The sequence below is a fragment of the Pantherophis guttatus genome, chromosome 7 (genome assembly GCF_059756535.1).
Source record: "Pantherophis guttatus breed Tessera chromosome 7, ASM5975653v1, whole genome shotgun sequence".
Classification (NCBI taxonomy): domain Eukaryota; kingdom Metazoa; phylum Chordata; class Lepidosauria; order Squamata; family Colubridae; genus Pantherophis; species Pantherophis guttatus.
Genome location: NC_142069.1, coordinates 61,874,232 through 61,886,408, shown reverse-complemented (window position 1 = coordinate 61,886,408; position 12,177 = coordinate 61,874,232). Strand labels below are relative to the sequence as shown.

Here is a 12,177-nt window from a genome sequence, read left to right as displayed (position 1 = left end):
ATGATGGATAAGAGCAAGATTTGCATAATTGGGGATTTTAATGGGGTAATAGATTCGAATAGAGACTATAAGGGGACCAAAGGTAAAAAGAAAAAAAGGAAAAATCTACCAAAACCATTCTTTGATATGGTAGAAGAACTCAATCTAGTGGATATTTGGTGGGTTCTGCACCCACACAAGAGGCAGTATACATATTACTCTAACCCTAAAGAATCTTGGTCCAGGATTGATATGATGTGGGTAAGCAGAGATATAGGGTTAGATATTAAGTCAACGGAAATTATGCCCAACATTTGGGCAGACCATAATCCATTAGAGGTTAAATGGGATTGTACGCACAAGAGAAGAAATACAAGATGGAGTTTAAATAATCAATTTCTAAAGGACAAGCAAAATGTTGAGAAAGTAAAAAAAGAATTAAATCTATTTTTTGAAGTAAATGAAAAGGAAGTAACATCTCAAGGTATCATATGAGATACAATGAAAGCGTACATAAGAGGACTAGCAATATCGTATAGTGCACATAGGAATAAGGAAAGAAGAGAGAGGCAGAAGGCACTGATAGAAGAATTAGGGAAAGCTGAGAGGGAATTACAACAAAAACCAGATAATAAGGTTGTTAAAGAAAATTGGATGGTTATACAGCACAAATTAAATATTATCGATCAAGAGGAATTGGCGTACAAAATGAAACGAACCAAACAATATTATTTTGAAAACGCAAACAAACCGGGCAGGTGGCTGTCCTACAGGTTAAAAAAAGAAAAGGAGAAAGGCATAATTCATCAATTGGAAGACCCGGAAGGCCATTTTAACAATAAACAGGAAGATAAATTGGAGATTGCCTGAGAGTATTATGTGGCTCTGTATGTGGAAGAACAAATTCCCAATGAAAAGGTGGTCCAATACTTGTCAAAAGAAAATCTCCCAAAGATCGGGGAAGAGGATAAAGAAATACTTAATAAAGAAATAACGATGACAGAATTAAGGACGGTAATATCTAAACTCAAAAAGAACAAATCCCCAGGCCCAGATGGACTCCCAGGAGAATTCTATAAAAATTCAGATTTGGAGGAAATTTTATTACCAAAGCTGTTAGAAATTTATAATGAGGCCCTAACAGAATCCAAAATTCCAGAATCATGGAGAGAGGCTTATATTACACTCCTCCAAAAGAAGGAGAGGATCCAAAATTAATTAAAAATTATAGACCGATCTCCCTCCTGAATACGGACTACAAAATTTATATGGGCATCTTAGCAGGAAGGCTAAAAATAATTCTGAATAAATTAATACATAGTGATCAAAATGGATTCCTCCCTGGGAGGCAAATCAGGAATAATACAAGGATGATAATAGACGTATTGGAATACTATGAGGAACACCCGAACAAAGAAATGGCATTGGTCTTTGTCGACGCCCAAAAGGCATTCAACAATCTTAATTGGCAATTTATGAAACAACAAATTATCCAAATGGAATTCGGATCAAATTTTGTTAATACGATATCCACAGTCTATCAAAAACAAAAAGCTAACATATTACTGAATGGAGAATTAACTAATGCTTTTCAAATCAGAAAAGGGGTCCGACAAGGGTGCCCTTTATCTCCACTTTTATTTATTTTAGCACTAGAAGTACTTTTGAGAAAGATTAGGAATAACAATGAAATAAAGGGTTTAACAATCAGAAAAGAGAAATATAAGACACAGGCATTCGCAGATGATGTGGTATTAATTATGGAAGAACCATTAGAATCAGGCACTAAAATTTTGGAAGAATTGGGCAATTATGGAGAGGTAGTAGGCCTTAAATTAAATAAATCCAAAACTAAATTATTAATAAAAAATATGACGGAGGTAAGAAAAAAAGCATTGGAAGAATTGATGGAGATCCAAACCACCAAGAAAGTAAAATACCTGGGGGTGTGGATTTCATCAAGGTGCTTGGCCCTCAGAGAGGATAATTATTTACCATTGATTAGAAATATTAAACAGGATCTAGAAAAGTGGGGAAGACTACAGATATCATTATTAGGTGGAATCGCGGCAATAAAAAGGAGCATATTACCCAAGTTATTGTATTTATTCCAAATGGTCCCTGTTAAATTAGACAAAAAATTCTTTTTGGAGCTCAATACTATCATCAGAAAATTTATTTGGGAGGGGAAGAAATAAAGAATAGCAATTAGGAACTTACAGGACAAGAAGGAAAGAGGGGGTTTCAGATTACCTAAATGGGAGTTACATCAAAAAGCTGCAAACCTAGTATGGCTGAAAGATTGGGCAACCCTGAGAAATAAAAGATTGTTAACTTTAGAAGGGCGTGATCTCCAGAAGGGTTGGCATGCATATCTCTGGGATACTGGGAAGAAGATGAAAACTTATTTCCATAGGCATAAAATAAGGGAGATCTTGATACAAATATGGGGAGAGATGAGACAGAAGCACTATAGGAGGCTATAATATATCCAAATGTATTAGAAATGGGTAAAACGGTCAGATACAATGAGTTATTAGATGGGGGAGGGAATCTCAAAACAAGGGAAGAATTGATGGAACAATGTACTTCTATAGACTGGTGGCCATATAATCAAATTAAATCCAGGTATAAAAAAGATAAGGAGGAATTTGGCATAGAGACGAGCATAAATGGATTTGACAAGATATGGATGGGTTCGGATGACAAAATTCTAGCCAAATTATATAATTATTTATTGGAGTATGATATGGCAGAGGAAGTAGTTAAAGAACCGATGTTAGCATGGGCCAAAATTATTGGACAGAATATAAATCTGAACAAATGGGATTCAATATGGACTAATAATCTTAAAATGACAAAGGCAACGGTTTACAAGAAAACCAATACAAGCTGTTTTATAGATGGCATATGGCCCCAGCTAGGATAGCGAAGATCTACCCCAATTCGAGCCCTAAATGTTGGAAATGTGATCATCAGCTGGGTACTTTTTATCACTGCTGGTGGACTTGTAATCAGGCACAAAAATTCTGGAGGATGATATGGACGTGGATTAGAGAAATAATAAAAGAAAATAATAAAAGAAAAGCTTTTCTCCTGGGAATTCTGAAAATTGAATATGCAAAAAAGAAGAAGTACTTAATTATACATATTCTGACAGCCGCTAGAATTTCCTTTGCCCAGTATTGGAAAGAAAAACAAATACCACCTCAAGAACATGTTATTGGGAAAATACTGGAGTGCGCCGAAATGAACAAATTGACTTTAGAAATTAATGACAGAGAAGATTTGGAATTTTATAGTGTGTGGGACATGTGGTATGAATGGATGGGGAAAAGAAATAAAGAAGGAAATAGAGTATAGAGATTAAGTATTAATTAATCAACAAAATCCATGGAGAAATGAACAGTATTACATTTATTTTTAGAGATTGGAGCACTATTATCCTTAAATGTCTTAAAATTAAATTTAGCTTTAAGAAACAATATCAAATAAAAGACAAGTAAAAATGCATGTAGATATATATATGTATATATTTGCACCATTGAACCGAAAATGTATTGAATGTATCACTATTTGTTATAATAAAAATCAAATTTTAAAAAAAAAAGATAAAGGGGCTTCAGCGAAGCGAAGCGCAATGATTGCCGCCTTCACGTTTTGTGAACCACCTGTAATATTTGCAAAGGTTGGACCCGGACTCTCCAAAGCAGATGCCTACTTTCATTTTAAGTCCATTTGTGTGTGTGTGTGTGTGTGTGTGTGTGTGTGTGTGTGTGTGTGTGTGTAATGCACAAGCCCTGCCAGCTTGGCCAATTCACTTTTCCATAGGCAGGAAAACCTTTGCCGAAATTGCCTTTCCTTTCATAATGTAACCCGAATACCGCTGTAAAAGGGAGGGGGAAGAGGGTGGGGCATGTGCGTGCCTGGGGGGGGAGGATCCTGGTCACTGAGATATTCGTATCTGTTGCGCAGTGGGCTTTTTTTTTTCCCCCTCCTTCAGGCACATGCGCACAGACTTCCCGGTTCTTTGCCGTTCCCAGGAAGTAAGGTGTCGGGAGTAGCCCAGCGCTTTGTAATGCTTCGTGCTAAACACCCACTCCCCACACACAGCCTCGGTCTCTGTTGTTGATATTTAGGCTTAGTGGTCTTTTTAACGATCACAATTCTTTGCAAATTGAGAGACGCTCCAGCTGTCCTTGGGCTGTGACTCCTTCCCTGCAGCCCTGCCATGCTTGCCTGCCTTCCACGTAGGCTTCTGCTTGCTTGCCTTCGCAAGCTGGCCACCGGGACACCAGGAAGGCAGCATGGAAGGCAGGCAAGCATGGCAGGACTGCGGGCCATGGACCGGTTCGGGAACATAGCCAGCCAGCCATTGCTCCCAGTTCGGCGAACTAGCCTCAATCTCCGCTACCTACTCGCCCAAGCCAGTCCGAACCGGGAGCATTTCACCCCTGCCCTAGTGCCAATCGCATGGACTCCCATTTCTGCCCTTACTATACAAGCTGGGATTTCAGGGGACACTGCCAAAATTCTCCTCAAGAACTTATTTTGAGGAGTTTCCAGCCCAGGCAACTTAACCGACCCTGATATTTCTGCCCCATAGGTAAGTACTGGTTCAATTTTTGCCTGAAAGACCTTTAGCACTGGGGTTAATGAAAATGGAGTTTTCTCTAAAATAAGTTTGTTTAGTTGTGCCATCTGAGCCAAGGCCTTCCGAGCTCCGGCTTTTACCTGCTTATTCCATTTGTCATTTGTCTGAAATATTAGCCCTAAATAGGTAAATGACTGAATTTGTTCTATTCTTCTGCTATTTAAAACCCATCTCCTCATCTTTTGTTGCCTGCTAAATATCATTACCTTTGATTTCTCTACATTAATTGTCAAGCGATTTTTTTATACAATATGCTGCCAACCTCCCAAGTGACCTTCATAGCCCCACCTGTGTGGCCGACAGCAAAATTATATCATCGGCATTTAACAAGCAATTTACCTGTCTTGTTCCTATACTAGGCCCATGGAGTGATGTGTCTTCCAAACATTTTGGAAGGTCATTTAAATATAAATTGAAAAGTATTGGGGCTAAAATGCAACCTTGTCTAACACCCTTCTTTATTGGGATTGCATTTGTTACCGATCCTGTTCACTCGAACTCTTACCTGGGTTTCCATGTATAATAATCTAATTAAATATAACAATTTCTTTTCTATTCCCATGGCCTCTAATTTATCCCATAAAATTTGTTTATCAATTGAGTCAAAGGCTGCCTTCAGATCTTTGAATGCCACATACAGTGGTTTTTTCCAAAACTTAAACTTTGTTATTAGATGGTCCAACACAAAACAATTATCCATAGTAGATCTTCCGCTCCTGAAGCCTGTCTGTTCTTCAGCTAAAATGTTATTTCTCATTAACCAATCTTCTAATTTATGAAGCAAATACTTAGCATAAATTTTTGCTGATATATCAATTAGACTAATTAAACAGAAATTGTCTGGGTTATCTCTAGAGCCTTTTTTATATAATGGAATAATTATTGATGAACGCCAACTGGCAGGAATTTGCCCTGTTCTATTGATAAAAGTAAAGAGACCCGCCAGGACAGGCGCCCACCAGCCTATGTTATCTTTAAATAACGATGCCGGGAGCGCATCCTGTCCTGGAGCTTTGTTTGTTTTCAGGGAGGAAATTAAACGCCTCACCTCCATGACTGACACTTCTTCCCACTGGGGTAAGGCTTCATATCCCTGTATCAAGCTCAGAGAGGATATCACCTCATCAGAGCTTTCCACTGCTGCTGGAGTGGCCAGATGCTTATCTCAACTTTCTACAGTAATATTTGGGTCACTTATTGGTTTTCTATCTCTAATAATTTTTGAGACCTCCAACCAGAAAAGTGTGGGTGAGGCCAGCTTTGCTGCCTGCTCTAGGCCAGCCCATAAGTTGTCAATATAAGAGGCTTTTTTCCTCTTCAATAGCTGCTTATATTTCTGCCTTATGGTGATATACTCCTTCTGTAATTCCATGTTTGGGCTGATTAAATATCTCCTAAGTGATTTCCTAAGCTGTTTTTTTCTTTTCCTTGCAGTCATTATCAAACCATGTTGAGTAACTAGAATCAAACTGGCCCATTGGCTTGGTAGTCATGAAAAAATGCTTCAATTTGTGGCATATTTCCACAAAATATACTATAAGCTCTTGTTCACCCGTACTATTTGAGCATATATGTGCTAAGGCTTTTGGGTACTGGCCTACAATTTGGTTACAGTTGTATACCATTGTTAGAAATTTCCCCCCATCTTTATTCTTTTTCCTATCTTGGGAGTCCCATGATTGTTGGTTATATAAATATCCATCTGGAATTGTATCATTTTCAATAAAAGGCTCCAACGAGGGACCCACACGAGCATTAAAATCCCCTGCCAAAATTTGGGAGTCCTCTTAGACTCATGGCTTAGCTTGGAAGATCATCATGTCTAAGTGCCTGGAGATGGTACGGGTCTGGATGGGTAGAAACAGGCTCAGACTCAACCCCTCCAAGACTGAGTGGCTGTGGATCCCGGCATCTCCTGATCTAGTCACCCCATCACTTTTGATGGGAGGGGAGTTGCTTACTCCCTCTGAAAGGGCTCGCAATCTTGGCATCCTCCTTGATTCACAGCTATCCTTGGTGGATCATCTAACGGCTGTGACAAGGGGGGCTTTTGCACAGGTTTGCCTAGTGCGCCAGTTGCGGCCTTTCGTAGATAGGGATGCCCTCTGCACAGTCACTCAAGCTCTCATCATCTCTCGGTTGGATTACTGCAACGCCCTCTACATGGGGCTGCCCTTGGGGTGTACCCGGAGGCTCCAGCTGGTCCAGAATGCAGCCACGCGGGTTGTTACAGGAGCTTCCTGTTACTCCCGTGCAACACCTCTCCTGCGCGAACTTCACTGGCTGCCGGTGGCCTTCTGGATCCGCTTCAAAGTGCTGGTACTTACCTATAAAGCCTTCATGGCATGGGCCCGAGATATTTACAGGACTACCTCCTACCGGCTTCCCACCACCCAGTGCATTCTCATAGAGCTGCCCTTCTCTGGGTGCCGTTGGCCAGACAATGTCGGCTGGCAACCCCCAGGATGAGGGCGTTCTCTGTGGCTGCACTGACCCTCTGGAATGGGTTACCCACTGAGCTCCGGACAGCTCCTGATCTCCACACTTTCTGTGCTGGCCTGAAGACTTGGCTTTTTCAGCAAATTCCCTGACCGACTATGAGGCTTTTAACTTTGTGGATTTTAAATTTGGATTGGTTTTTAGTATTTTATTGTTGTGGTTTTTATTGTGTGAGCCGCCCCGAATCCTACAGGAGAAGGGCGGCATATAAATTTTAAAAATAAATAAATAAATAAATAAATAAGACTGCCATAGCCAGGGGGACCTTTGTCCAGGTGCACCTGGTTCGCCAATTGCACCCCTTTCTGGACCGAGATGCCTTACTCACAGTTGCTCATGCCCTCATCACCTCTCGTTTGGACTACTGCAATGCACTTTACATGGGGCTGCCCTTGAGGAGCACTCGGAGACTTCAACTGGTGCAGAATGCAGCCGCACGGGTTGTCATGGGGGTACCTCAGTATTCCCATGTCACACCACTCCTTTGCAGTCTGCATTGGCTCCCGGTTGTCTTCCAAGTGCACTTCAAGGTGCTGGTGATCACATTTAAAACTCTATGTGGCCTAGGACCAAAGTACTTGCGAGACCACCTCCTGCCACCGGTAGCCTTCCATCCCCCAGTTTGCTCCCACAGAGTTGGCCTCCTCAGGGTACCTTCAGCTAGACAATGTTGACTGGTGACCCCTAGGGGGAGAGCCTTCTCTGTTGGAGCTCCTACCATCTGGAATACATTACCACTGGAGCTCCGGATAATCCCCAACCTCTGAACCTTCCGCCGAGCCTTGAAGACCTGGCTCTTCCAACGGGCGGGCCTGGGTTGACTCTAAACTGATTTTGTAGCTTTTTAAATTCTTAAATCTTAAATTTGAATATGTATTCCCACATTTAACCTTATTTATTGGATATTCTGCTTTAATTTGTCTTTTAACTTTTGTATTTTCTGTTTCTTATTGTTGTGAGCTGCCCTGAGTCTTTTGGGAGAAGGGTGGCATACAAATCCAATAAATAAATAAATAAATGAATAAATAAATAAATAAATAATTGTTGGTTATGTAAATATCCATCTGGAATTGTACCATTTTCAAATAAAGGCTCCAACGAGGGACCCACATGAGCGTTAAAATCCCCTGCCAAAATTAAAGGTGTTTTTATAAATTTTTTACGTATATCTAATATTTTTACTTCTAGTGCCTCCCACAAATCGCCCATTGCTGGATTAACATACACATTTACAAATACCATTGACTTCCCTTCATATGCCAAATGGATTGCTTGAAAAAATAAAGGGCCGGGGTCCAAGCATATCTCATTTCCCTTCCATCCTAATTCAGCTTTTACCAAGATGCAAAACCCTCCTGAGGCTCTTCCCTTTATAGCTACCCTCTTTGCTGGCAGCTGCCAAATATTAAACCCGGAGAGCTCAATGGGGGCCTCATCACTACTAACCCAAGTCTCCTGTAAGGCAATTACTTGGCACCTGTTTAAAAATTTAATACAGTCGTCTGTGCACCAGCTTCCTCTCCATCCTGCCACATTCCAAGAGAGGAAGTGTATTTTTTAAGAAAATGATTGTTCGCTATTTCCTAGTCAGGCTTCTTGAATAATCTCTCCCACCTGTCCTCCCTCACTTATGCTCACACACCCATTTAATCGCCTGAGTTCCATACAAATCTGTTTAGGCGTCATTACTCTGCCTGCTGCTTTTGGGCTTGCAGATCCATAGGCTCTATTAATCTCTGCCTCCACGGTAAATGATTTTACATGAGGCACCGTGCTTACGTCATTTCTTGGAATCGTCTTTGCCACTAAGGGGACTGGGGGATTCCTTCCTGGGTGCCTTCCATCTCTGGTGTTCATCCCACAGCACTTTGCACTATCAGGTCTGCTGTCTCTGGCACTTTGTGCTGTATAGACATAGGCGTTAGGCTTCCTGGCTTATAAGCTGTTGACTCTCCGGAACTGCATCATGCCTTGATGGGGGCAGAACAATCGACGCCAAAGGAGCAGCAGAGAAAATGGTAAAGGTAAAGAGCCTCCTCGTCTCTTTAAGTTTATTAAGTACTTCTTGCTGCTCAGTTAGTGAAAGTGAGGAAAAAGTTTCCAAGCAGGCAGAATCGAATGTCTCATCTTGCATTAAGCCAATTGAAGGAAGTTTTACATTAGCTGGATCCAAAACCTTAACCGACATTTCCTCTGTAATGCTAAATCTCTTCCCCATTTCAGTTAACTTGCTTTCTCTATTTAGCTCACTTTCCCAGTCAGCCATCCCATGCACTGCAACGCTCTCTCTGGGGGATCTCCGGATCAGCGGGCTGACTTCGCCACTAGAAAAAATTCGAGTTGGTAAAATTTGATAAAGCCAAGAATCCTCTCATTCACATGAGCAGGCTAGGAAAGAACTGTTGTTTGAACTTAAAAAGAATTCTGGAATAATTATCATGTTGTGGAAGATAATCATATGCTGCCAAATCTATTGCCCCCTTGTCACTCTGAATAAGGTGTGACAAAGGAGTCATTAGCCGTCTTTTTGAAGTCCATCTACCCGCATTTATCTCAGAATTATATATGTTCAATACAATCTGCTCCTTCAACAATTGCCTGTTTTCCCCCCCCCCCCCAACTCCTGTGCTGTGGGATTTCAGGCCCAACCAACTCACCATCTTTTTTTCCCCCCACAATTACGATTACAGTCAATATGCTGTCTGCTTACTCCTTCCCTCAATTGCACCATTGATGATATCTGGCCAGGTCGTTCTGTCTGGCAACCAGTTGAAATTACTTGCGGCTTTTCCATCTGTACCACAGCAATAAAATTGATCACAGACTCCAACTTTAAATGCACCTCTGCAAACTGGTCAAAAATAGCCAAAACTGTCTGAGAAGTGAGCAAACTGTGCTGGCTGATAAAATCCTTTATACTATCACTTAGCTGGCTTTCAAGCCCTAAAGCTAATTCACTGTGATTGTAAAACTCCGACTCTAGGCCCTTATCCCAGCATGGAGCTGGCTCACTTAAAGTTGCTGAATCATTTGTCATCCAATTATACGGGAGGTGGGGGGGTTAGTGAGCCTCTTGACTGGCTTCTTAACTGGCTCTCTTCAGCCTGTGCCTGCAGATCCCATTCCAGGGAAGAATCCCCAAACAATGCCAACGCCTAGCAGCTATCCGGCAGGGGAAGGGGGGAGGATGCACGACTTACTATTGATGGTATAAATTGACAAAATCCGTCAGTTTTCTGTTGTTTTTATGGATTGATTCCACCTTCCTTACTATTTGGTGAGCACTGAGCCATCTTTCTTTTCTTCCCCTTGGGAGAGGCCATTTTCCACGACCTCGGAATATGTAGTAACCTTCCCACTGGTACAAACTTCTTGCAGGTATAGATTGTGTTCTAGTTTAGCAGGATTCAGAAGCTCCCCATTTCCCTTCACCAGAACATAACCTCAGTGGCTCTTCATATATTCAAGAGCCTTTCCTCGAATTCGAACTCTCTGCTGCCATTTTGCCAGCTCTGAGCCAGCCGGGAGAAGGGAAATGATCTGGGCAAAGCAAAGGGGAAGAGATATTTTTTCTTTCTGGCCTCCGTCCCAGAAGAGACTAGCAGGGAGGCATCTACTAAAAATAAGAAACAATAAAAACAACAACAAAAAAGATTGTGCACATCTTTGAACATCCGATACAACACAACCACCCCAAAATGGAATAATGCAACTTCCCAAAATTGACAAATTAATAATCCTCCTACTTGCCTGGATGCAAAACCAAATTTTCAATACCAAACACCTTCAGGATGTTTGGGATCTCTGAGCAGGGATCTCTGGCCAGGTCACTATGAATGAGACAGCAGTCACCATGAATTAGACAGCAGTCATCACGAATGAGAAGGCATACTTCCTAGGCCTTGAAATATGACACTGTTTAATTGAAAGGACCTGAAGCATGCCTCAGGGACTCCTGGTTTCTCTTCCAATACCTCATTTACTGCATCAACTGACTCTGTTTAGCCTTGTCTTCATTACAAAGCCTCTTGTTCAATCAAAAGGAAAGTATATAATACAAAGATAGAAATGTTGATACTAAGATGGCAATGCCCAATGAACAACGTTTTTGCAAATTTCTCAGATTGCATATAAATTGGTCTCATGATATCAGATAAGATTCCTTTCTCCACTAGTCGAAGGATTGAAATAATGATACAGATAAATTAGTTTCTATATACAACAGAATTTGTAATTGGTTTTATTTTTAGAATACCAGCTCTGCATTAAACTGTTTTTTCCAGCTGATTCTGATTTCCTGCCTGTCTCTTTCAGAAATACAGTATAAACAATGAAGATGGGACTTGCTACACCTGCTCTAATGGAAGATTATAAGTTTTATTTTAAATTTTCCCTTACTCTTGATTTTAACATCCACAACAATAATATGCTGTCAATATTGAAACACCCCTAATGCAGAGGAAATTAGAAAGAATTGAATGATGTGCTTAAGCACATCTATTTGGATAGATATAAAGAATGAAGAACAGCACTTTTGATCAATGAAATATGTTAGGAAATCTTTTGAAAAAGTAATTTATTTCTTTTTCAAGAAGGGACACCTACAAACAACAATAATAAAAATATTTATGTTAATTAATACCTGCTTGTTAAACATTTGCTTCCAAAGTTATTGAATCTATTGTGCAAAAGTAAAACAGTACACCGATATTAAATATTTTTATTTATTTTATTTTATAACATATAAAATTTCAATTTCAGTTGAACTAATAATCAAAATGTTTACAGCAGTAGTCATTACATTGATATTAATTCTATTATTATTATTATTATTATTATTATTATTATTATTATTATTATTTAATCTTTGGTGAGATTCACAGCCTTTGAGGCTGGTTAATAACTCAGCAGCTCGAGTCCTAACCAAGGACCTAGGAACTGTTAAGGTATCAGGGGGGAGGAGGATGTAAGCTGTTCTGAGTAAAGTGGTTTTTTGTAGAGTCAAAATGGTAAATTTAAAATTTCTAAATAGCGAGGTAGCCCTT

The 12,177-nt window shown here is 40.4% G+C and overlaps 1 protein-coding gene across 1 annotated transcript in view; it reads left to right on the top strand.

Annotated features, from left to right (window-relative positions):
* PPP1R3A (protein phosphatase 1 regulatory subunit 3A) overlaps nt 1–11,677 on the top strand; it is a 107,455-nt gene extending 95,778 nt beyond the window's left edge. The window contains exon 4 of the mRNA XM_060687113.2: nt 11,447–11,677. Within this exon, the coding sequence (XP_060543096.1) occupies nt 11,447–11,506 (60 nt within the window). The 3' untranslated portion in view covers nt 11,507–11,677. The remainder of the gene's footprint in view (nt 1–11,446) is intronic.
* Nucleotides 11,678–12,177: the final 500 nt, after the last annotated feature.